Below are 26,584 nucleotides of genomic sequence, written 5' to 3'. Positions count from 1 at the left end.
CTTTGGTTCTGTGTCCTCTAGCTAGCTGGAAAATTAGTGTTCTGTGGCTGCGATGTTTATTATTTGAATAAAAAAAAAATAAAAATAAGTTTTTAAACTCGCCAAATTAATTAAAAGGTTAGTTGATATGCTCTTGAAAATGTTCGTAATATTTTATACTTCTAGGGTTAAAATGTTGAAACTCGGAAAAACTTCCAACAATTCTGTCTTCAAAAGATATTTCAGTGCGGTGACAACTCCAACTTATGTTCTCGAAAATCTGAATAAAAAATCATTGATGACTATAGTTGGTGAAGAAGCCCAAACTTACTTGCAAGGATTAATAACCAATGATATAAATCATCTCTCCAACAACTGCTCTAGTCTCTATGCCATGTTTTTGAATTCAAAAGGTCGCATATTATATGATGCAATAATTTATAGGATCGATCCAAAAACATATTTTGTTGAATGTGATAGTGCCCTAGTGCATTCGTTGGAGAAACATTTGAAGATGTATAGGCTGAGGCGGAAAATTGATGTATTTTTGAGTGACTATAAAATCCATGTTATGTTTGATAAAAAACATTTTGACGAAATATTGAAAAGCAAAGATAGTTCCTGTTGTCCCAAACAGTCCGATGTAGACTTATCTGGTTCTGATAAAAAATCTCCTTTAAAAATATATAGAGATCCTAGAATATCCCAGTTAGGATATAGAATTCTATCACAGGAAGGGACTGATGTAAAATCCCAATTATCAGAATCATTTAACATAGATATTAACCAAGAGAGTGATTTGAGCTATAAAAAATGTAGATATAGTTTGGGAATTGGTGAAGGTAGTGTTGACCTTCCATCTGGTAATTGTTTCCCATTAGAGAGTAATTGTGATTATTTACACGGAGTTAGTTTTCATAAGGGATGTTATATTGGTCAAGAACTTACAGCTCGAACTTATCACACTGGTGTTACGAGAAAAAGATTGTTGCCACTGTTTTTCAATGAACCACCTGTAGACTTACATTCTCAAGATTTGATTTCTGTCGATAATATGAAGCTAGGAAAATTGAGGGGGCTAGAGGGAAATGTGGGCTTAGCTTTATTGCGATTAGAGTCTTTAGAAAAAATTAATTCAAGTATAACCTTTGGTGGGATTGAAGCAGTTGTTAGTAAACCTTTTTGGTGGCCTATTGAAGCACCTAAAGATAAAATGGGTTTAAGAAAATGAAGTCTTACAAAACATGAAATTGTCACTCGAAATCAGCTAGTCAGTCACAGGCACTATTTTTGTGTAACAATTATAATCATTGGAAACAATAGATAATAATGTAACATGTAAAAAAATTAAAAACTCAATAAATGATATTTTTCAGTATCTTTATTAATGGAAAACACAGTGAAAGTGGAATTAAAAGATGAGCAAAAAGAAGAAAAGGTATCAACTGAGGTGAAAGGTGAGAGCGACAAATACTTTCAGTGTGAAAATTGTACCTTTAGGGAGAAGTACGATTATTTCGGCTATGAACCACCATTTTTTAAGAAATATAAGCTGATGGAAGAAGCATATGTTATAGAAGATCCATTTTTACCATCAAAACAAGGTGAAATAATTATCCTTGGGGCATGCTGCATCAACTGTTCAAAAAAAATATGTAAAGACATAAATTGTAGTTTCTATTTTAACGGAACATATTGTATTCCATGTGCTAAAATGAACTTACATACATTTCCCATCAGTGTACAGGAAAAACTCAACAAAATAATTCCTTGATTGGTATAAATTCTGTTGAATTTCAAGTTTTAGCAAAAATAATATAACAAGACAATTTGGTACAGTGACATCCTTGTTTACCCATTGAATGAAATGTTACAAAAGTTCTGTTTACCTCATCTAACAACCAAACTAGTGAAAAGTGTTGCATCTATATCATCACTCTAGTAATCAAGATCATTAAGACCGAGGCTTTTGTTCATTATGAACAAGCACTGAGGATGATTAAAAGACATAGGTGGGGCATCCTGTTTATTTGTAAATAAATAAAACAATCAACTCAATAAAAGTTATTTGGATTTTGAAATAAGTTTCTTGGCCAATTTCTCCTTCGCCAGAAGGCCTTTATCTTTCTTTTTCTGAAACAAAAAGTGTGGTTGATTAAATGTTGCAGAAAACATTACTAATTAGATACCTTTTGTTTAATTGCGACTTTTGTTCCTGCAAACGATGTTCCTTGAAAATGTTCTCTCTTCTCCTTTTTTGCATTAGGAATGTTTTTTATCTGAAGTAAAAATTAAATTATAATTAATAACTATTCATTGAAAGAAATCATAATAATACCTCTTCATTGTCTTCTTGTCTTTTTCTCTTTTTAATTGAATCACCTTCAGTTTTATTTCTATTTTTGGTTTTCCTTTGTTTTATTACCTACAAATATATTATGTCATATTAAGCATAAAAATTTCAATTTATAACATACCTTAGCAAAACCATTGATTTTGTTTTTCCTGGCAGCTTTAGTATTACAAGGCTGAATGCGAACAATTTTCTTGTTTATCTTGACATCTTCCATTTCAAGAGCCAGTTGTACAGAGTCAGAGCTAGAAAAGTTGACAAAAGCAAATCCCTTTCCTATTCCTGTGTTACTATCTCTGACAATTCTGACAGATTCAATTTTTCCACAGCATCCAAAAGTCTGCCATAGCTGATCATCCTCAATATCTATAATCAATAATTTTTTTGCTATCCTTGTTACGAAAAAATAAAACATCAAGTCAAATAAGTACTTGATTAAACAATAATAAATCATGAATCACCATTTGGAAGCATACTCAAGTTTTTCGTATTTTAAAATATTCACTTACTCAATGGCAAATTTCCAAGAAATATTGCTTTGCTCTCATCATGCTTCTCATCTGATTTACAAACCGATACTCTAAGATGATGATCATTATATACTTCACCATTTGCTTCCAGAGCTTTTTTGGCATCTTCCTCTGTTTGAAATCTGAAAATGTTTATTTCATATATGTATTGAAGCTATGCAAAATGGGGAGTTAAGCAATTTTTATATTAGAAACTATGAATGAACAATTTACATTAGAATACACTACTTGATCTCGAATCATTGTTCATCGATTTTATAAAATATTTTCTATGAAACAGAGGAATCTACTCACTTAACATATGCTGTCCAACTACTTCTTTCTGGGTGATATTCGCCTTTAATTACTGCAACCTTCTTCGATGCATTGATATTCTTTATTGGAGGACTTCTGAATCTTACTGATTCTACTTTACCATATTTACTGAAGAATTTTTTAAATTTAATCTTGGTTGTTGTCAGAGGTACATTTCCTACAAAGATAGTCCTTGCCAGTTCTTCTGGGTTATCATTGAATTTTTCTTTCTTTTCCTGCAACTCTTTCAATTTTTTTAATTTCTCCTTCTTTTCTTTTCGATGTTCACTTTTAGGATTCTCCTTTATTATCTCTTCACTTGAGCCATACTCATTCTGATCTTCAGTCAGTAACTCTTTATTATCAACAGCCTGTGTATCTGTGATAGAATCAGTTTTATTCTTTTTTGATTTTTTCTTTTTGGCTTTCTTAATGACTATTTCTTCGGTTGAACCATGCTCATTCTGATTTACATTCGACAACTCTGCATTATCCAAAATTCCATTTGAAGCAGGCTCGGTCTTATTCGGTGAATCCTTTTTTTTCTTGGGTTTCCTAGTAGGGATATTTGACTCTTCTTGAAGAGATTGTGTGACTATAGTACTCTCAACATGTTTGTTTATTGCAGAATCTACTTTTCCGTAACGTATTACCACTTTCTCCTTATTTGCCACTTTTTTTCCAGTGATTAATTCTGATAAACTTCCTTTCTCGAACACAACTTCCATGATATCGGTTAGAAATACAAGTGGAAAGTGGAAGAAAACACAGACAACCTGTTTCTGCTCTTATATTTCAAATATTTTGAACGACTCTGAAAGTTCGAAAAACTGGGGTTATCTCACAGAACATTAATGTCATAGTGAGGTTAGGAATTTTTATAGAATGTTAGTTTTTTTTACTTGAATTGGAATAATTTATTTATCTTTTTATTAAAAGATCTGTTTTGTCTATAAAGGCTTATTCTTGCAGGTCATACTGAAGTCAAATTTATACTTTGGGAGATCATGAATTAATTAATCACTAAACTATAATCATACCGTTGTATCTTTAGTAGTCTAAGTTTGAAAATTTAAGGGGCATAAAACTGCGAAGTTGTAGGCAAAGTTGTAGGCAAAGATTATAGAGAGTATTACCACGGCCGTCTAAAGGGGTTTAGAAGGCCGTGGTAATACTCTATAATCTTTGGTTGTAGGAAGATGTTATTTCGAAACTACGTGGGGTAGAACCAAAGAGTAACAACTTCAATTATTAATTAGAATTGTTTTTGTTGATATCAAGGAGGGACAGAGGAGATGGCAGATGCCACACTGGTGGAAAATCTTAATAGAATCCAACACAATATTATCAATAATTTAATTAAATACATAAATATGCATAATGAGTACAAAAATAAATAAGAAATACCAACAAAGGCAGCCATACGACATGTAGTATCCGAATCGTGGACTATTGCACTTTCACATAAGTATCATCATCTACTATCTTATATCTATTCTCCCTGAAGTTATTGAGATCTTCATAGAGCCTCTTCACACTGTGATCTCTGAGTTTGATTATTACAGGGGCAATTGGATCAGTGGCGGCCATTCGGGCTAGATCATCGTAATATTTTTGCTGATCAGGCCCCATCATGTGGGCTTGGCGTCTTGTGTAGCCTTTCTCCCAACGGATTTGCATGTCTTCTTTCGTGTCCAGATGCATGCTATCTTTGGAGGGAAGCGCCATCGATCCATTCAAATATTTGCAGTAGAATCTTGCCTGGAAAAACGCAGATTGTTAGAATTGGTGATGACGAAATTGCTTAAAATTATGTAAATTAAAAAAAATGGAAACATTTTCAAACAAGGTATCGACCCACCTGTAAATCAAACATTTGGAATGCGCATACGTTGAAGGGTATCCCTATGAAGCACATCGTAGGTTTTTCTATGTGGATCATGTGCTTGTAGAGGGGTTGTATGTGATTGTCGGTGATCGTTATGCCACAAGTCTCGTGAAGGAATGGAAAACTGTATTTGAAACCCGTACAAAGAAGTATACAGTCGAAACAACATGAAGTCCCATCCACGAATTCTACCATAGTTTCGTCAAGAATACGTCGAATATCTGGTTTTTGCTCAAGGAAGTCTATGCCTTTGGCTTCCTTAACATGGTGACTGAGTACAACCTGAAAACATTCAAAGTTTTAAGGATTTTAAGGATTATATTTTTCGTTACTTAAACGCTTTAACGATCGGGACAATGCAACATCACAAATTATAATTCATTCGAAAAAATGAAATATTCACCTTCTCGGCAACTTTGGATATATGGAGGGCCATATCTAGCCCAGATGGTCCAGCGCCAACTACTAGGACCCTGAGTCCAGCGAAAGGTTTGGGGCTGCGATATTTGTGACTGTGGAAGATCTGACCCTTGAATTTCTCCTGCCCTTCGAATTTGGGGATCGTCGGCTCATTGTAATGTCCGTTGCAAATTATGACGGAATCGAATTCTTTCACGATCCTCGTGTTTGTTGGCTTGTAAATGGCCGTAATCTGCCATCTATCATTCTCTAGAGGCCTGATCTCGGTCACCATGTGATTAGTCTGGAAAATTTTAAAAAATGATCTTGAAGAATCCAAATGATGCAAAATTGACACACTTGACGGTTTATCTAAAAAGAATCGATACAGAAATGTAGAAAAAATCCGTGTTCTTTTCTTGTCAGAACCAACGGAAGCAGTTTTGACGCCTGCAACAAAGAATATTTGGCGCCCTTTCATGAAAAAAAATCCAATCCTTTCTTCATCCTCAAACTATCACCACCTCTTTCCTGGTGTATGACGGAGAAGAAATGATTTTCTATTATTACCCATCCCTTATTCATGAAAAAAATGTCGACTTGTGTAAGTCGGAATTCTCACTTCACAAGCCACCAGAATGATGGCACTATCTCCCTACTGAAGAATTCTGATTTGTATCTCAGAATTTCAACCCGCACCTCGCAGTTCTGACTTGTTGCTCAGAATTTCAACTTACAACTCAGAAATCTGACGCGTATCTAAGAATTCCAAACCGCAACTCCGAGTTCTGACTTGTAGCTGCTCAGAATTCCAACTTGCAAATCAGAATTCCAACTTGCAACTCAGAATTCTGACTCGCATCTCAGAATTTCAACATGCAACCCAGAATTCTGACTTGTATCTCACCTCGCAGTTCTGACTTGTTGCTCAGAATTCCAACTTACAACTCAGAAATCTGAATCGTATCTAAGAATTTAAACTCGCAACCCGGAGTTCTGACTTGAAACTCAGAATTCCAACTTTCAACTTAGAATTCCTACTTGAAACTCAGAATTCTGACTTGTATCACAGAATTCGAACCTGTACCTCGGAGTTCTGACTTGTAGCTCAGAGTTCCAACTTACAACTCAGAATTTCGACTTGAAACTAAGAATTTCAACTTGCGACTCAGAATTCTGTCTTTGTATCTCAGAATTCCAACTTGCATCTCAAAATTCTGACTTTTATCGCAGAATTCCAACTTGCACCTCACTTTTCCGACTTAAGAGTCAAAATCGTTCAAAAAATAATATTTTTGTGTGGCAAATGAATGAACTCGAAAGTAGAAATGTTCAAAGTAAGAGATTTTCTCCCACTTTTAATTTTATCATTGTTCACATCGTTCGCTGCGATTTGACAGAAAGCACCATATGCCAAATCCTCCTAATTGATATGTAGTAATAAGACCTTAGTCAATGAAGAATGTTTTGTCAAACCCCATCTTTGATGAGAAATTGAGAAACAAACGAAAAGTTTTTGAACAATTGAAAGGAAAATGGATTTTTCAAGTAATCTACTAGTTTCAGCTCTATTCGGCGAATGATAAGAAAAAAATACTAAAAAAGTTTCAAGGTTGCGAAAAATAATGACCTCAAACTTATTCAGTTATTGTTATATAAAATGAAATAATTGATCTTGTGATAATTTTTGGCTGAAAATTCGTAAACTTTCAACATTTGGGCCGATCCGAATAGTTTTGGAAAAATCACTCATGTTACTAGTTGAAAACATTGGCGTTTTTAAGTTAGGCACATTTTCTGAAGCACCGTTAAGGGTGAAATGTAAAATTTGTAGAGTGAATTTCTTTCTCACCTTTATTATAGGTCCAAGTTCAAAGTGCTCAACGTACTGAGTCAAAAATTCCAAAATTTCAGCTTGGGTGAGGTACGATTTGTTCTGATCTGGAATGGGAAAGTCTGGGAAACCCATGACTTCTTTTGGTAGATTGGTTCTGAAAGTAAAATTCCACCTTGATGTATTTTCCTGAATTAATCATTAAAGGCTACATCTAAATAAAGAACCTCTTTAGGATTACCTACCAAAATAAAAAAATTTGAAACAGAAAATTTGAATAACAAATTTTTTTCGATTAATTTATTTTCATGAAAAATTCCTATCAATGGAATTATTTATTCTTTATCAGTCTAAGCGAATTTCAATACACTAGAAAATTGACAATTTCAAATTGTTTATCAGTGTCGTATTAATTATTAAGATGATTCATATCGCTGTTGCTGAGCAATTAAGATTTTAGAAGCGCGAATATAATCATTTTAAAATCAAAATATTGAATGAGCTTTGGACAGTTCAACGAGAGACATTCCTAGAATTATTTCTACTCTTAGCCTTGTTTTTCGCAGAATGTGCAGAGTTCTGAAAAATGTAACTCAGATATTTGTGGGGGAACTACAAGGGTCATTAGATCGAATCACAGTAGTTTTTTATTGACGTCTGCACAATCTCTAATTTTTGTTGATTGTTGAGGACTTTGGAAAATCACTAAAATTGTTGACTGACTCAAAGAAAACATTTTCGCTCAAATCGTGGTAGCGCAGAAACTTTGAACCAAAGATTGTGTTGTGTTGATTCTGAACTACCATAATGGTTTCAGGGAACTGGCTTTGGCCCACTGATGGTGTGTAACTATGTTTTCATATAAGGAACTAGTTGGTTCTTCGGAAAAAATTATCAGATTCTAGTAGCAACATGAAGGTTATTCAATTTCGGGAAAATTATTCCAAAAGTATATCGAATTTGCAGTTTTCGGACTCAAAAGTTGATTGAGATTTTGGGAAGTCTAATGCCTGAGAGGTTCTTGTATTTTTACGACCTGAATAATCCCGTTGGTGTCCAAAAAGAGTGAACATGGCTGTTTTTTTTTAAATAGACTTTTGGCTACCAAATTTTTAATTGGCATATTAGTGGTAGCAAAACGCAAGTAGACTTAGAGGGTTTTATTTACTGATCAATTCTTACCTCAACCCTTGGTACATGGCAGAATATACAGGAAATCCATATTTATCCTTTCCAACATCATCGGTGTAAACCCAAGTGCCTCCTACTTGAGCTGCCATCTCAAAGAGCTCGCATTCGTGGCCTCCTGCTTTAACATGTTTGGCCGAAGACAGACCAGCCGCACCACCACCAATGATTGCCACACGCATTTTTCAAAAACGCAAGAATCTCGGGAAAATAGAAAACTGATGGAAAGTCTGAAACTACACGTTTCTCTAAATCGATAAAAAATATTGTCGTGAGAGAAAAATAGGACAACACAAATACACTGCGGTAGTAGAGATACAGATAGGATGTTCTTCCTATCGAGGTAGAAGATAGATTAACAGTCGGATAGTTGGTCGATATCTCTTTTATAATTGGTAAATGAACGTGTGTTAGCAATTGATCTAATTGTATTTTCCATCTCTTTTACTCTCACTAGATTGTCATTATCTTTATGGGATGTGGGGTTAACATTCTTGCGTCAGATAAACAATTGGGAGTGTGGTCTGGGTTTGTTTTTCTATTTTGCAATTAAACCGACGTTTCTAGAAAAACCGATATATATTCTGGTCTATGTAGGGAAACATAATTTTTCTGATAGCGAAACACAAATCAAGTAGAGAAAATAAAAAGGTAATGAATTAATTTGTGTTTCTTCATGAGAAAAGTCAATTTTCAGTTTGGAATATTGAAAAAAAAGTATGAAACAACCGAAATTCTTAAAATTTCAAGAATTTCTAATCACCTTCAAACAAAATTGTGGCAAAAGATCACCGCTGAGCTTTTCTGACTGATTGTTTCCTGGGCATCAAAGACTCAGAGTACCTAATTTTTCCCAAGCATGCTCGAGTGGATTTAGGTCAGTGAATCTTGGTTGTAATCAAGGGCGGATCCAGGATTTTTTTCTGGGGGGGGCACAACAGGCAGACGAGCAAAAAAATCAACAGTAATGTGAGAAATGAACTTCAAGTTTATTTTTAAGAGTTCAAGTATGCATAGAAAGATCCGTCCGTCTGGGGGGGCACGTGCCCCCGTGCCCCCCCCCTAAATCCGCCCTTGGTTGTAATGCTATATGTGGAATCCCCCAGAAATATAAAATATTCTTATGTTTTTTATGATAGGCAGTTAAGAAGGGCTGATAATAATAAACCACGAACACAGATATAGTCTCACAACGAAGGCTGTCATTGGTTCCCAGTAGCTTCGCTAAATTTTACATCTGTGCTTGCTTCCATGCTAATAACGTAAACAATATACCTATATCTCGAACCAAGTCATTGAAAATTTGGTGATTTTCACATTGAGTAGATAATACTTTATACTACTTAGATATGTATATCTAGGAATTTTTATCGGAAAGCATTAAAATGAATACTTGAATCAATTTTCCTCATAATAATAATTTTTTCATTCTCACGTCTCCTTTTATGAAAAATACGAAATGAAATTTGAGTTGTAGGTACAAATTGAACTAACAACACAATTAAGGTAATGTACCAAGGATCGTGTTTCTCATTTCTTTGTAACTATTGTTTACAAGCCTTTTATCACCCTATTTAATTTAGCCCTTGACATTCTGATGGATGATAACCATTTCTTTTTATTTCATTCCAGTGGTATGAAAGTTTCATCAGGCATGGCTTAAACGAATGATGTAATATTTGTTGCTTTGGGTTATATACTTTTTTGTACCATAAATATATTCATGGTTTACGTTCTGCAATCAATTCACATCTCGAAGCAAAATATATTTCGTAATTACTCTAACTAGAATTAAGATTTTAAGATGTTGAAATTTAATTAACGTCGTTATTGATTGGTGTAATTTATTTCTGCAAGGAGCATTTCGGCAATTTTCATGGAAAAATATTCACTTCCGATTAGAAAATAGATTCTAACCATCTAGTAATAAAATTATCAGCAAAAAGTGCTTGCGATTGAAGATCTCGAGTCATGAAGGATATCAATATTTGAAAGAATCTCAGAATTGCATCCATTTCGGCACAACCGTTCGGTCTTGAGGAAGTTTTAACTGAACTCAACTTTATGGGAAATTTTCGAAGGTCATCTTTCGAGTCGATTTTCTTCCAGGAAAATCATCATAGATCTAAACGTGATACATATTCTGAAAGAGCAACTCTTCTAGTAATAAATCTGAGAATTTCATCCATTTCGGCTCAACCGTTCGGTCTTGAAGAAGTTTTAACTGACCCCAATTTTTTCGGAATTTTTCGAGTAGTTTTTTTTCCAGTATAATTATGGTAGATCTAGATGTGAAACATTTTCTGAAACAGCAACTCTTCCAGTAACAAATCTGAGAATTTCATCCATTTCAGCACAACCGTTCGGTCTTGACGAATTCTCAAGTAAAATTCGCAATTTTTGAAAAATGCCATTTCCAAGATGAAAACCTAAACGAAGGGATATAGGCTTTTGAAATTGCTCGGAATAGACTCAGCGTGTTCGAAAACCTATATTTCCATACCAAACTTTCAAATATCTGACAATGTTTAGGAGTAAATAATTTTTTTGTTTTTCCACTTTTTATTTACGAGTTGACTTCGAAGAGCTCCCTGAAGTGCAATTCTCTATTGAATTATCAACTGTTTGGTTCTCTAGAATCTTCAAAACAACTTCAATGCACTCCATACACTAGGACAGTAAAAGAACATCCTAATTTTCTGACAGAGTAGCAAATAGGTCATTTTAGGGGGGTCTAACCCCTTGCTCATTTTTGACCCAAAAAAATCGAGATTTTCGAAATCGGGTTTTTGTGCTAGGGTGGAAGCCTAGGCAACGCTGATTATATAACCGGAAATCCCAATTCGATCAGACGAATATAACAGGAGATATCGCTGATTGAAAAATGCAATTTATGAAAAATGCCATTTCCAAGATGAAAATTCAAACTAAGAGAAATAGGCTTTCGAAATTGCTCGCAATTGCTTCAGCGAGTTCGAAAATCTATATTTGCTTACCAAACCCTCGGATGTCTAACACTGTTTACCAGAAAATAAAATTTTTATTCTTCCATTTTTCAACTTTCAAGTTAAGTGGCATCTACCAGAAAAATCAGGTGAGGAAGTTTCAAGAGAGTTAGAGGCCGCTTTTTACAATATGTTTACAAGATTTTGCTGTTATTTAGTCCATCATTCTGATTTCGAATTACGCCATTTATTTTCGTTATGATTATTTATGACGTGAAGTGATAACTTGGAAACGTTTCCGATGCCCATGACAAAAAGGAATTTTACCGTATGTTCTCAAATGTTGCAGTTTAGATAGAACTGCTCAGTCGAGGCAAAATGAGAATTTCAACAACGGAAATAAATATTTTCCTGTTATTATACTATAGCTAATATTTATATCAATTCATAGTGGTATATTTCGTAATGAATAAATACTTTGAGGTTTCCAGCAATTTGCAGATATGCATTGGGAATTTAATTCAGATATCATAACATAAAAATGCAAAAGGTTGATGTAAAACACTTCAATGTTAACTTCATCATAGGTTATTTACAGATAAGTAATAGACGCAAAACTGCCATGACCTATCAATATTTTATGAATTTTCTTCCGAAAAAACGCTTATTATCAATATGGATTTTTCCCTAAAAAGAAATATATAAATACCTATTTGAGTTTGGTTCAATGATATCCAACGAGATTGCAATAAATATACCCGAATTTTCCGCTGATTTTTTCCTAAATGATAAGCCCTTCTACAAAATATTCCATTTTTATATCTATTATAATTGTCTTTCATTCAACTAAAATTAAAGAATACTAGACATATTTCAAAGTATTTATTTTTTTGAGTAGGTATCTAATCTGATCAGCAGAGAAGCATTTTAGGTATTGTTAAACTGCCTCACCTTATAGTATGATTGTGAATTTCAATAAGATATCAGCCAACCTCTGGTAGATATGGAAATTTGATGCCTCCATAATTTTTCGATTAAACAGGCATTTGTAGAAGGGGTAGCAATTCTTTTTTGTGGGGATTCGCTCAGTTACCAAAATAACCACTAGAATCCTTGTCATCTAGTTCTGGGACATCATAAATATCCCACCTTATCGTGGAATTTTGCTGAGAACCGAAACATTATCCAGGGGGAATAAAATGTCCCTATGCGAGAACACGATAGTGGTATTTGGAAATTTCCAATGATCACCACTTATAAATAAGATCAACTTCTTCTTGGGAAATTCCACAGTTGAGTTAAACGCACGATTAGCGATATCCCCAAGGTGAAGTTCTTTATCGCGAAAAAAAAAATTACTACATCAAAGTGATATTGTCCAGTTCTTGAAATTTAACTTGACACCGAAAACAACGATAACTATCGATATAATGGATAGCAACAAACGAAATAGGAAACCAGTTAAATCGTTGTTTTCATTTTATTATTTTCAAGAAATGTTTTACTCAATTCTATCGGATCTAAATACATTATACGGATTGGAAAAAATGTGTTGCTATTTACGCAATTTTTGGATGTTTCATTAGTTGTTTTCGTTTTCTAATCATCTCTGACGGATTGGGGAATACTATAAGATTGCGAATCGAAAAACATAATTCTGGTCATCGAAAAGTTGACATTTGAAGGAAATTAGTACATCGGACTGCTGGCTGTTGCATGGGTGCTTGGTGTCGCTGGTATTTTTATACATTTGAAAATCTTCACAGGACCAACCACTGCATCTATTGATCAACAGATGATCTATTTATTCTATGGAATTTGGAGGGTGATATTCAATGCATAGCATGGAACATTTCAAATGGACAATTTGCCTTTGTTTCTGCTCGTAATACTGTACTCATAATCATTTCTTGACAATTATTTTGATGGATGCTTGTCGTAAACCTGAAGGCTTATGATTGAATATTGCCTCAGCTTATGCGAAATTTTTTCGTATTCAGACACACGAATTAGAAGCTCTGAAATAAGTAATTTAATTACTCATCTAAAGGAATTCTCCTAGAATTTTATTGTCGTATTACTCATCTTGTCAATTTATATTTGTTGAATATATATTTCTTCATGTGTATCATAACTATCAAACAACCTATTCACCTACTCGTATACGAGGTTTAATCTTTTTCCATTATGCTTTTTAATGAACACGAAATGAACTAACTTTTCGATAATTCTCAACAGAGCAACGTTCAGACGTTATTTGGGTTATTCCTATTGATAACTGACCAAGTTTCAGACATTTATGCAGCTGATTATTCATCGCAAGCAGCCCTTGGACGATCAATATTATTGAAGTTCATGAGTATTGACTATATCCCCTCAACTTTTTCAAATATTGAGCCTGAAAATCAGACATTAAAATCTTAATTTTATTGATATCGACCGTAAATAAAATTGTTTTCACTTTAGGTGATCAATATTATCGTCAATCAATTGGTGTTGTCAATATTATTGATCGTGTGAGGCCCCCTTTATAGAAATTCTCCTTCTAACGAGGTTATGAATTTCCGAAGTTCTAGAATTGTTTGAGGAAGGTCAAATCGAAAGATTCCAGTCTGAAAGTTCTAGTATTAACGAACTTTTCGTATAATCAGGAATCAAAGTATTCGTTTATCTCGAAAATAAATTCGTGCATATTATGCATCACATAATAAGTTTTCGAGATAAACGAATACTTTATCATGTGATTGCTGGCCTAATTTTATTTATTTTATCGATATAATTTTTATACCTACCTATACATTGACATAACGATGGAATTTTCATTCATTGCACGATGAAAATCAAATTTATCGCGACATAATAAAAATCTTTGTTAAAATATTACTGATTCATAGATAATTTAGCGATGGAGGGATATGCTTGTGTAAAATAAGACGTTGATTCAACTCAATATATTATGTCTATAAAAATTATCAATGATTTTTTTCTGACCAGTCTATCCTTCTTTCAATAATCCGTTTGTAAAGAAACTAATATTCTGATATGATTCAACGGAACATAAGTTATCGGAGAACAAATAGGACATAATTAAGATACTTCTAGATTGCTGCTATTCTCAGTTACTCATCGAAATTTGCATCGAAAGCACAATTGACATTTTTCTTTCAACTTTGAATCTAATCTAATAAGTTATTGCATCGACTTCTAGGTGAGTGTTCGAATATTTTATGAAGAATAAGGCAATTCTTATTAGTAATTTGGATAGTATCATTGAGTATTACCCCTTGGGTTGAATAATCAATGACATAAAAATTAATCAATTTACAGGGTTTTACCACCCCTAATAGCCAGGCATGAATACCCCTAATACTGGTCAATACTGTTTTTTCCTTTTTTTAATATTATTGAGCATGTTTGAGAGCTTCATAAGTACGAAAAATTCGCAGGTTTTCAGTTTTGACTGAAGAATATCGGACAATCGCTACAGATTTTTTGGGAATCGCTCTGAATGTGAAATTTTTATACTCAACAAGCTCTATTTACAGGGTGTAAATAGAGAGTTGAATAGAATATTTCTGGCATACAATATGAGGTATCCAAGGCATGTCTTGATTCCACAATTTCATTTTTCACCAGATTCTGAAGATACGCAATTTTAATGAGGTCTGATCTGAGTTTTCAATATTTTTTGAATATTTACTTACCTCAAAAACACTCTGGAGGATGGCGACAATGTCTTTTGGACGAAGCCATATCTGTAACAGGAAAAAATGTTATAGTGTCCGTAAAAATATGAAAATTATGTAACCTGTAACTCAAAAACGAAACGTTGCCATATTCGAAAACTATACACACTTAGCCAGAAAAAAAATCAGAGGAAAAAATATTTCTTTGTTGGCTGATTATCATTAAATGTACAGTAGTTTCTGTCTTCGATATCTTTCACTAGTACGATGCGTTTTATTTCTCTGCATTTACAGAGCAGAAAATGAGGATTGCAGTGATAGGTGTAGGGGCAGCAGGACTTGTAGCCATCAAACATTGTATCCAGGATGGACATGATTGTGAGGCGTACGAACAAACAGAATTCGTTGGAGGTACTTGGAATTACACAGATGAGGTTGGTTTCGACAAAAATGGGCTTCCTATACACACATCCATGTACAAACATCTGAGGTAACTCAATAGATTTGAGGAATAAATTACTGAATGATTTTCTGGAATCTTCACAACCTGGTGGTTCCGTTCGTACCTATTTGTACTGATTGACACATTTATACCTTAAAAATCTTCCAAGGTCTCTATCAATTGAGATTCTTCGTATGGAAACATAACGACTCGATTCTTTGATTTAAGTAGCCCAATAAATGTATTATTATTGAATGGAATCGAATCACACATTGAATTGACGAAGATATGAATCTTCATGCTCATCAAAATAGCAAACAATTTTTTCAATGTTTTCTTCCAGAACAAATTTACCGAAGGAGCTGATGATGTTCGAAGATTTTCCATATCCCGAGGATCTGAAACATTCCTACATCTCACAAGAGGATGTATTGCAATATTTGAACCACTACGCTGATGAAATGGACCTGAGGAAATATATAAGGGTAAGTTTTAGGCGCAGTTGGAGTAAATCATTCAATAAACATTTTCAAACAGTTTCTGACACAAGTGACTCACGTTGAACCGATGGATGATAACAAATGGCACATTGAGGTCCAAGATGTGATAACCAAAAAGAAGGAGAGCAAGACAGTGGATGCTGTCATCTGTTGCAATGGGAAATACAGCGTTCCTTTCATGCCTCACATTCCAGGATTAGATTCTTTCACAGGGACTTGTATACACAGCCATTGTTACCGAAGTGAAGAGCCTTATAAGGGTAGAACAGTTCTTATAATTGGGGGAGGACCTTCTGGAATAGATATATGTAACCATTTGAGTGCTGTAGCAAACAAGGTAATCATGCTACTGCAAACTACCATCAAACCAACATTATCCGTGCTCCCAGATTTTTCTGGTATGGAGAGTATAATAACAGGAGTAGTTAAAAATTGATTCTTCAGCTCAATTCGAAAAAAAATACAAAAAAATGTCAAATTTGTTATCCTTGTGGAATGCCAAGCCCTTAGGCCCATCAGTTTTGTCATACGTATGAAATAAAACCTTTCGTTTGGAGAAAGCAAACAGTTCCTCAACATAAACTACCCTAGTCGATGTTACATCTTTCTAATGGCGGAAGTAACTTAGTGAATTCGTTTCTCATTCTCCTGAGTAGAATACCAAACATGTATTTTTGTGAACACTACGGGGTTGGTGTTCGAATACATGATGATTAAGTGTATCTGCCAAATTTCGTCTTATACATGAATCTAAGAGGAATGAAACTTTCCTCATGTTCTGTCAGAAACTTTTCCTAGTTATCTTGTACTTTAGGTTTATTGTAGTTTGAAAAACGTTAGAATCGGCTTCAAATTTCCCGAAAAGGCTATAATGAAACCAGTAGTGCGAAATGTTGAAGGTGGAAAAATAATTTTCGAAGATGGAACTGCTGAAAATGGAATTAATGATATTCTTTTATGCACAGGTATATCTTCCTTGAATATACGCTCGATTTTCCTCCTGATATTGTCATTTTGCAGGCTATAACTTGTCTTTTCCATTTTTGGCGCCAACGTGTGGAATAACCATAGAAGATAATTACATTCCGAGTCTCTATAAGGAACTCATCAATGCTCATCATCCAACAATGGCCTTCCTTTGGATACCCGCTTCTATTTGTCCGATACCAACATCTGAAATCCAGGTGAGATGAAACAGATTATCCAAAAACAGAAACCACATTGACAGTTACCATAGTTCAGAAGTGGATGATCAATTTTTCAGATGAGATTTTTCCTCGCAACTTTGAGTGGTCGATTTATCCTTCCTTCAAAGGAGGAGATGCTGAAGGACGCAGAGGAGTATAGAAAGAAAAGGGATGTGAAAAATCGATTGGTTCACGATAAAGCATCCGGCAATTTGGAAAGAGAGTACTTTGATGATTTGGCGGAAACTGCTAATGTACGCGGTGTACCTTCAGTTATAACTGATCTCCACAACTGTGTGAAAAAATGTCGGAATTATAGCTACTGCTTCAAGATACTAGATGACGAAAATTTCCTACAAATAGCTTGAGGATGGACTGTTTTCATTGTTTCAATTGGTGGATAATTTTACATGAAAATCTCCAGGAATCAAATGCTTTTTTAATAAGTATTTGGGTAGATTGCTAGGAAAATTGTCATCTTTTAATTGAATGTAATAAAGTTGAATTGGAAAAGAAGTGTGTATTTATTTTAAGCTGAATCGACCTTTACCCATTCTGATAAATCCTCTGTCATTATTTTCCACGGATAACTACTGAAGATATTTCCATGAAATTCTTTTTCATTGTCTTATCCGGCATGCTGAGAAAATCTACAATAATTTTATGCCTTTCCCACTTCCAGTTCTACAAGATATAGCTATCAAATCAACATTTTATACCGTATCGCTGACGTCTAAGTAAGCTGGTTATCTGAAGATTGACGATTTTAAATAAAAATCCTATGTACATATATAGAATTTGCAGCATTCTTATGCCTTTAGGTTTTGTATTGTCAGATTTCCAGTGATATTTCAACAATTTGTAGGCGATCCTTAGTCTTAAATCTTCACCATTCCCCAGCATGTTAGATGGGATGTTACAGAAACCACCAGTCAAAGAAATCATTGGGAAAACGGTCGAATTTCTAGATGGATCGTCGGAACAAATAGATGACATCATTGTCTGTACAGGTTAGGATTCTATCTAAGAGTATTGGCTACTGTAAAGTGACATCTTTGGGAATTTGCAGGATACGTCTATAATTATCCTTTTCTGAATGCAAAATGTGGAATAACCGTCGATGATAACTATGTTAGAGGGTTGTATAAAGAACTGGTAAGCGTTCAGTTTCCCTCGATGATTGTTCTTGGCATACCTAATCGAATTTGTCCGTTTCCCACATTCGAACTTCAGGTGAGTTTACAAACAAGCAATTTCCAAGGCTTTAAATCGGTGAAAACATGAGCTCAATCATGACCCACAACACTTCTGCCAAGACTTCAATGACTATGATGATGATTACGTGTTTTTGATTGCATAAGACATCGTAGAAGACCAACAAATTTTCAACTTCTCCCTTTTCCAGATGCGTTTCGTTATGAAGCTGCTGAGAGGTGATCTTCTTCTACCATCCAAACAACAAATGATAGAAGAAATCGAGAACGAGAAAACAGTCAAAAACTGCCCCAATCGTCATATTCACAACAAGGGAATAGACGGAGAACTGGAATACTGGATTGACTTAGCAGAATTCGCAAAGATCAGAGGAATTCCTGTTGTACTGAGTAAAATACACGAGTTTGTTGTGAAAAACAAACGAGATACTAAACAGGTATTCAGAATTTTGAGTGACGATGAATTTGATGTATATAAGATATAATATTCTTTTTGAGACTATAGATATACTCTCTAAGAAGATGTGATATGTAAGTTGTTTCTATATATTCATTTTAAAAATCAAAAGATTGTTATGTCCCTCAATATTTTAATCTCTGTTAAGATATATGAAAAATGAAAAAACAGCTTAGAGTACTCAGGATGATTTGTATTCTATTAATACGATTGTGAGTATTTTATTTTATCAAGTACGTAAAGCTTGGAGTTGTTGAATAAATAATTTTGAATTTCCAATGCGAAATTTTTTATAAAAACCTGATTTTGTTTTCCATAGCCCATGAATATTAAGGAAAAAACATGTCACTCAACGATTGCTGAGACCACTAGCGATAGTGACATCAGATATCACAATCCCACAACAAAGATTTTACAGGTGAGAAATCCACTTGAGGGAAATGCCTTCCACAAAAAAGAGTTCGTGGCTCAAAAACGTCCTCCATTCACCGTTAATTCATAGCAAAGGCTTCGCAGAGATTCCTCTAAATCAGAATGCACACCCAAAACCTTAAGATTCATGTTTACTAGCTTCCATTTTATGTCTCCTATCATTGTGTTTAAAATTGTTCCATACCTAATGCTCTTTTGTGCTGCTATACTAATGTCAGATCATGCTAAAGCTAAATTGGATCCAAACATAATTCCGCATTTCCTTCATCAAACAAGTGCAAGTTCAAGGCAGGTTCCAAACTTCAACAGAATTTTTGTGAAAGCTTTTATACCCTCCTAAATTATTCATAGAAGAATTCAAGGCCAATGTAATCGTATTTGATACTTTTTTTCTCACATATTCGCCTAATAAGATTACGGTTTTCTGCTATGGGTGATTCTGAGTTTAATCCATAAAACTTTGTCGAATTTCGCATCCGCCATAACAGAATTGATGAAATGAGCTAGACAATATCCTAGTTCCATAATAAAAAATAAAGTTTCTTTCTTCGAGCAAAATCTGCTTTATTGAAAGAATAGGATCTACTCCGCGAATTTCTGGCATCCACCGGTGATATAACGACAGCTACAGCTACCGTCTTCCACTGAGGCATTCTGGGCCATATATTTCATAAACTTGCTTCTTGCAATCACTGGACCCTGAAGAGCAATGATGAAGCCCTCTCGGGAAACAGCTTTCCGGAAGATCAGGAAGTTACGCAGATATGACGACGTAAACATGGTTGACCTCGCCATGCAAAAGTTTGCCAATCAGTTTCTGCATTTGGCTGTCTGCAGAGTGTTCGGCGATTTCTAAGTGATCCTGTTGCAGCTTTAACTGATTAATTATCAGCTTCACAAACTACTCGATGAAGTTCTGATGAAGCAGCCTTGTCCAGGAAATATTCTCGAAGTCCTCCAATTTCCGAGACATACGGTTTGACAAATCAGGAATTACTTGACGCCCAAGACGACGTGCCTTCATGCAAAGGAAACTTTGGCCTTTGATTGTTGAACTGGACTCTCCGAGAGGGCTATCTATCAAGGATACTGACCCAAATGCCCCCGAATATATTATTTGTACCTTTTGAACGATTCGCGAAGAGAATTACTTTTATTGTTAGAATACACTGCGCAAAAAAATTAACGCACATTCTGAAAATCTCAATTTTAATGAAAGTTAACTCTACATTGACTTTATAACTTATTTTTTATGTTCTCTCGTGAAGGTTTTGAACGAAACAAGACACATTAAATGGAAGAAAAATTCAGGATTTCACCGAATCTTATGTGAATGAAGAGAAATGAACAATTTTCAAAATACCGAAATGCTGATAAGTGATCTTGAAATGTTCTGTTCTAATCCTTCCCAGATTTCTCCGAGTTGGATTCCTAAGTCATTAAGAGTAGCTGGATGATTTTCTGAACTTCTCAGCCTTCTATTGAGGTTGTCACAAACCTGCTCAATCGGATTGAGATCTGGACTTCTTGCTAGCCATTCCATTCGAGAGACTTCAACCTCTTCAAGGTAATAGTGAACGATGCGCGCACGATGGGGTCTGGAATTATCGTCCATAAAAATGAAATTTTCACCAATGTATGGGGAAAATGGCACTACATGCTCTTCAAGAACGTTCCTTATATACTTATCAGCATTCATAGCTCCATTATCAACGACCACTAGGTCTGTGCGAGCAGTCAAAGATATTCCACCCCATCATAATCGATCCTCCCCGAAACCAGTAGTATTCAGGAAATTGCACTGAGCATATCTTTCATGTGGACGTCTGTATACAAGGGAACGTCGATCACAGTGGTAGAGGCAGAATCTAGACTCATCTGTGAAGAGAATTCTTTCCCAATCGGCCTCTTCCCAACGGATTTGCTCTCTCGCAAAATCCAAACCCTTCGATGGGCTGGGGTAAGAGCTGGGCCTCTTGCCGCGACACGTGGCCTTAAATCATATTCTCTGCGGCGATTTCTTATTGTCTGAGTGCTAATTTGCACCTCATGAGTTTACTCAAGCTGAATTTGAAGGTGGCGAGCGATTGCAAACCGTTGTCTCAACGAAGAAACTCTCAAGTAACTTTCTTGTATGGCAGTTCTTACCCGTGGTCTACCCTGTCCTGGTCTTCGGACATTCATACCTGTCTCCCTGAATCGCTACAACATTCTGGACACACTTGTATGGGAAACTCCAAACCTTTCTGCAATTCTTGTGTATGTCCACTCTTCTTCTCGCAAAACTACTGCTTGGGCACATTCCTCTTGGGTCAAATTGCGTGTTTCGCGTTGCATAGCGATCGAGTGTAGAAAATCAAACGAAAGAAAAACTATTGATCACTAGAATTGATCGAGAACAACTGATTTTAGAATGGAGCCAATACATTCAAAATCTGATAATATCATCTTTTTTTATTCCTGCTGGGAAAAAACATCTGTATTGAAGAAAACCGTTGAAAGTGGATAACATATGCATGCATAATTCTGATAAAAATAATTATCATTGAGAACACCTTCAGATGTAGAATAAATTTGAGATTTCCAAAATGTGCGTTAATTTTTTTGCGCAGTGTATTATTTGGTCCTTTTGAAAGATTCGCGAAGAGAATATTATTTTCATTGTTAGAATGTTCTTTCAATTCGTTCTGTCAGAATACTACCCTCTTGAGCTCAAACAATATACTTTCAGAAAGCACACAAGATCTTTTAAAAGCAACTCGAACCTCAACATTAACAAATTATGTCTAAAATTTCCCTTTCCTTGTGAAGCCAATTTTCAAAATGTCATGGTCCCATGAAAATACCGCAATGCTTATGAATGCTAGTTGGATGTGGGTTAAAATGTCATTATTTTTCCGATAAAATACCCTGCACGTCGGACATCCAACGTACCTCGCCTTTACGCCATTTCACCATTAGAATATAATTCCTGCGGTCCTCATTACTGCGACTATAAATCTCTGAATACCACTTTTAATCCCCGTCTCGGCCAGCGTACCCGTTGAATAAAATTTATCGACACTTTGAGCATCTTACCGCGTTATTACCGACGGCGTTAAAACAAAGTTTCATTTGACAAATGCCCAATCACGTCGTCCGGCTCTTTATGCAGCAGGAGTACGGTCGGCAGGAACGGATGGAGTCAGCAGGAGTTCCAGCTCTCGGGTCATATGTCACTGCGATCTAACAGTCACGTCCGAAAATATAGATTGCAGGCACGTCACAAGGAATAGCTGGAGATGGGGAATCGAGAAATACGTGCTTGGTGGCTTTTTGTGAGTTATTTCCTATATGACGGAAACGGTCATATTGAATAGTCGTGGTACAAGGTTTCTTGTGGATTCCTGATGCTCGGATTTATGTCTGTACTGTGTCTTGCCGCTCTTGCATAGGTTGAAAAGAAAGTAAATCTATTACGCTTTTTGAAACATACGTGTTCCACTTGTAGGATTATTTTTCGGGCTGTTTGGTTTAAATTTCCTAGGATATGCTTTAACTTTTTCTCATTTTTGAAGTTTCGGATTTTTTTTTGACGAAATTTGAAGTCTATTTTAACACTTATCAATCACAACTTTCCTGAATTGAAGAAATCCTTCGAGATTATGATATCATTGCTGTATCCCACATATCCTTTACATCCAGGGAAAGCGTGCAGATCATTGTAAGTGGAGTTATAGACATAAAAGCTGCCTCTTTCATCTTCCTATCATCCATTCAACTTCCTTCGATCAGAAAATCGCAGAGGTTTGCACCTTTGTCTTGCCACCTCACAAACAATCTTCGCCACAGTTTTGACTTAAAACATATCCCTTAAATTTTCTGCTTTCAAAATTTTCTATGAATATCCTGCTAGAGTACCAGAGGTTGAGGTAATCATCCAGTAAATGCACGATCTCCATCACCAAGAACTAAATGTTAAAATTTATATTTAGTTCATTGTTTTCATTAATTAACCCTTGGAATCGTGCAACAATCTTTTTCAAATTCTGCTGTGATTTCCAAACTTTTGAAATAAAGCGAAAAGCGACCAGGTATGTATACAAGGTGAGTCTTTGATGACACTTACAAATATTTTAACAGTAGATTCTTGACTCTTGAGGTCAGAAGAAACATTTTTTCCACCATTTTTTCCGAATCGGCTCGGTTTAAAAGGTACCTACAGGCTGTTGAAAAACCATAAAAAACATTATTTTTAGCTCTATCCCACAAACCGTTTTATGATGAAATTAGTTTCGGAATATAGTTTTTCATTTATTTGATGAATCTTTTTCGAACACAAGATAACACCTACGACTTTCAGTTTTCTTATTATGTCCAATACGTACCATACAAATACATAAAATTCAAAGGCCCAAGTCTTGAAACTAATTTGGATGCTATCTAATGAATATTTGAAATTGTATAATGCGCCTTTTTCAGGTAATTTGATGCTCAAAAATTAAAAAGTACCTCTGAAATTTGAAAAATTGGCTACCTACCTACTTTGGCTGAATACAACTTTTTTTTTATCCACAGATGTGTAGTGTCACAGATTTAGCTAGTTATACTGAAGGTAATTTTGTTTTTCCAGGGGTGGCACAGCTCATAATGAAAAATCAAAATAGCTATATCTTTTTATCAGGGTCGAATCGAAAAAAATGGAATAGGAAAAAAGTGTTTCTTTTGACCCCAAGAATCTACTGTTAAAATATTTGTATGAGTCAAAGATTCACTCTGCACAGGGTGGGCAAAATTTGTAGTCAACTGAGGAGATCTCGAGAACTATAAGAGCTAGAAGAAAACGGATGGCACATTTCCGAGCTCTTTTTCAGAGAAACAAAGAATGGTGAAAACCTTAGCCTCATACGATTCTTAGTTTTTAAGATATTACCAAAACATGAGATTTTGACGATTTCGAAAAGTTCTCATATTTTTTTGGTCTTGAAGTATATAGCATAACCTTCTTAGGCACTTTTATACATAGAATCTACTGCTAAAAGATTTTCTTCCAATTTAAAAATAACAAATTCAATAAAAGTTTGCATTTAAAAAAACTAAGAGCTCATCAGTGGATTCTACGTATTAAAATGCCAGCAGAAGGTTCAAGTTTCTGATCTGTAACTTCAAATGCAAAAAAGTTATGAGAACTTTTCGGAATCGTCAAAATCTCATTTTTTGCTAATGACTCAAAAACGAAGAATCGTAGAAGGCTACGGTTTTCACCATTCTTTGTTTCTTTGAAAAAGAGCTCGGTAATGTATTATCCGTTTTCTTCTAGCTCTTATCCTCTGTAGATTACGAATTTTGCCCACCCTGTACATTCTTTTGAAATAGGGTGATACGAAAAACGACCTATACCGTATGGGGCTTAATAAATCATTAAAATTTTCATTATTCATGTATTTGGGTACTTTTAGTTGATCTGAAAAGTGAAAAATAATCACAGAAGGTATGGTTCAAGCTAGGACCAAACTTAAGAACGACAATTTTCAGAAAATCGTAACCAACTTGATCCCAAATTGTTGGTATGTTTTCAATCGTGTATTTGTGCCCTACTGGTATCTGTCGTTTTCTGTCATAGTCTCCACCAACACAAATTTCCCATCGAAACATGAAATGGCTTTCCGCCGATGCCTCTGCAACGGTCCACGGATTCTTGAATTAATTTCCTCCCGGATCGGCGCATTCTCGAAAGTAGTAACATCGCCAAGATTTGCCCGACTAATCTGTTGTCAAGAACCGACTAGAACCTCACGCAAGGTTCAGAGGTGAACGGTACCAAAGCGGAGACCACTTCCGTATATGAAGACGAACACGGGATACATAGGATTGCTTGGATTTATTTCATTAGTTCAACAAAGGAAGAAAAAGAACGCCGTGCCGGAATTTGAAGCGGTGCAGGACTCGAATGCAGATGACATTGCAACATAAAGGAGCCATCTTCTGCGGACAGTTGGGAAAGAGTTGGTCATGGTTGTGAGTACAGTGGCGACTCTTGGTTGAGTGTGGGTTCGAAACAGCGGAAAAATTATTTCACAGGAAGGAAATTTCATTATTCTGGTAGAAAAACTTATATTATTCAGTAATATGAGGCTTAGATTGGTGAGAAATTGCTCCAGTTTGGTATTCACAGTTTGCAAGTCTAGGAGGGAATCCAGATTAGAAATTTCATGTGTGTAACAGCCAAAGAAACTTATTTTGTGAAATATCCAGAAATTATCTATTTTAATGAGTACAATTTGACCGAAGTAAGGAATATTTTCAAATATTAGTCACTTTGATTGAACATCATGAATAAAAGCGATGCTAAATCGTCACTTTCAGCGGTGAAGAAAGCGTCTGCAGATTTTCAAAGATGTAAAAAAAATCCTCAGGTGAACATACTCGAGCGTGTCAGATTAAGATACTGTTTATGCTCTATGTGTCTCTGATATTAAATTCATGTTAATCTGACAGTTTGCGTGGTGGGGCTGGCCGTACATACTCGAGCGTGTCAGATTTTCATACAGATGGTTCATCTCGGTTTTGCAGACTTGTTGACCCATTAATCTGACATTAATCATGGGGTGTTTTCTAAACCTGACACTTTGAAAATGATAACAGGACGTTTTTCTGAAATATCTCCCTTCCTGTACCTCTAATCTTTTCTGTATTCATTATGAAAGTTGTAGATGAAAAAATTCTATACAACTTTTGTCTGAAGTAATTTTACATGCTCTTAACCGTTTTCGAGTTGAAGGGCGATAAGTGCGAGAAACTAAGCTCTGCATGCTGAAGGCCAAGGTCAATATAGAAACCCAGTCTAATGTACGTTCATCGCGATATATCTCAAAAATGTTCAAACGTAGAAAAAATTGCTTTGGACTATATTTGTAGAAAATGTTATGCTCTATAACTTTTATAATGAATGCAAAAACGATTTGAAGCCCAGGAAAGGAGATAATTCAAAAAAACTGATTTTTGTGACCTTTATGGCCAATTTACATTATTTTGGCTTACTGAAACTGTCACATTCTTTCTGTTATTCTTGAATCATTAGATTCAAAATAAGAAAAAAAGCCTCGAGAATGTACACGTGACGTTTTTTTTGCATGTTTGGCGCCCTCCCACACATTCTCGTCAGGCTAAAATTGTCAGATTAAGAGAATATATACTTTTCAACATGTAATTAACTACGTTTATCTTAATCTGACACGCTCGAGTATGTACAATGATCGTTTTTTTTTTACTATTCT

The 26,584-nt window shown here is 35.1% G+C and overlaps 3 protein-coding genes across 6 annotated transcripts; 1 reads left to right on the top strand and 2 right to left on the bottom strand.

Moving 5' to 3' along the window:
- The first annotated feature begins 18 nt into the window (after positions 1–18).
- LOC123306614 (flavin-containing monooxygenase FMO GS-OX5-like) lies at positions 19–19,175 on the top strand. 4 transcript variants are annotated; one of them, XM_044888695.1, is made up of 8 exons: positions 19–117; positions 1,356–1,436; positions 15,391–15,586; positions 15,882–16,023; positions 16,076–16,375; positions 18,091–18,235; positions 18,295–18,458; positions 18,631–19,175. In XM_044888695.1, the coding sequence occupies exons 2-8, from the start codon at positions 1,367–1,369 to the stop codon at positions 18,922–18,924; spliced, it is 1,311 nt and encodes a 436-aa protein (XP_044744630.1). In that variant the 5' UTR covers positions 19–117; positions 1,356–1,366; the 3' UTR covers positions 18,925–19,175. The 4 variants fall into 4 exon arrangements, with proteins under 4 accessions (XP_044744630.1, XP_044744629.1, XP_044744631.1 ...); XM_044888694.1 differs by lacking the exons at positions 18,091–18,235; positions 18,295–18,458; positions 18,631–19,175 and adding exons at positions 16,853–17,003; positions 17,059–17,222; positions 17,303–17,660; XM_044888696.1 differs by lacking the exons at positions 19–117; positions 1,356–1,436; positions 18,091–18,235; positions 18,295–18,458; positions 18,631–19,175 and adding exons at positions 7,987–8,118; positions 16,853–17,003; positions 17,059–17,222; positions 17,303–17,660.
- On the bottom strand, positions 1,993–3,907 carry LOC123306613 (RNA-binding protein 34). The gene is made up of 6 exons (XM_044888693.1): positions 3,157–3,907; positions 2,842–2,984; positions 2,457–2,698; positions 2,318–2,404; positions 2,169–2,258; positions 1,993–2,112 (listed from the first exon to the last, which is right to left on the bottom strand). Exons 1-6 carry the CDS (start codon positions 3,882–3,884, stop codon positions 2,044–2,046), a joined length of 1,359 nt encoding a protein of 452 aa, XP_044744628.1. The 5' UTR covers positions 3,885–3,907; the 3' UTR covers positions 1,993–2,043.
- Positions 4,499–8,834, bottom strand: LOC123306615 (senecionine N-oxygenase). Its single transcript, XM_044888698.1, has 5 exons — positions 8,460–8,834; positions 7,296–7,434; positions 5,448–5,747; positions 5,018–5,326; positions 4,499–4,917 (listed from the first exon to the last, which is right to left on the bottom strand). The coding sequence occupies exons 1-5, from the start codon at positions 8,645–8,647 to the stop codon at positions 4,606–4,608; spliced, it is 1,248 nt and encodes a 415-aa protein (XP_044744633.1). The 5' UTR covers positions 8,648–8,834; the 3' UTR covers positions 4,499–4,605.
- Positions 19,176–26,584: the final 7,409 nt, after the last annotated feature.

Source organism: Coccinella septempunctata, chromosome 2, assembly GCF_907165205.1.
Source record: "Coccinella septempunctata chromosome 2, icCocSept1.1, whole genome shotgun sequence".
NCBI classification, from domain to species: Eukaryota; Metazoa; Arthropoda; class Insecta; order Coleoptera; family Coccinellidae; genus Coccinella; species Coccinella septempunctata.
This window is presented reverse-complemented; position numbering and strand designations above follow the sequence as displayed.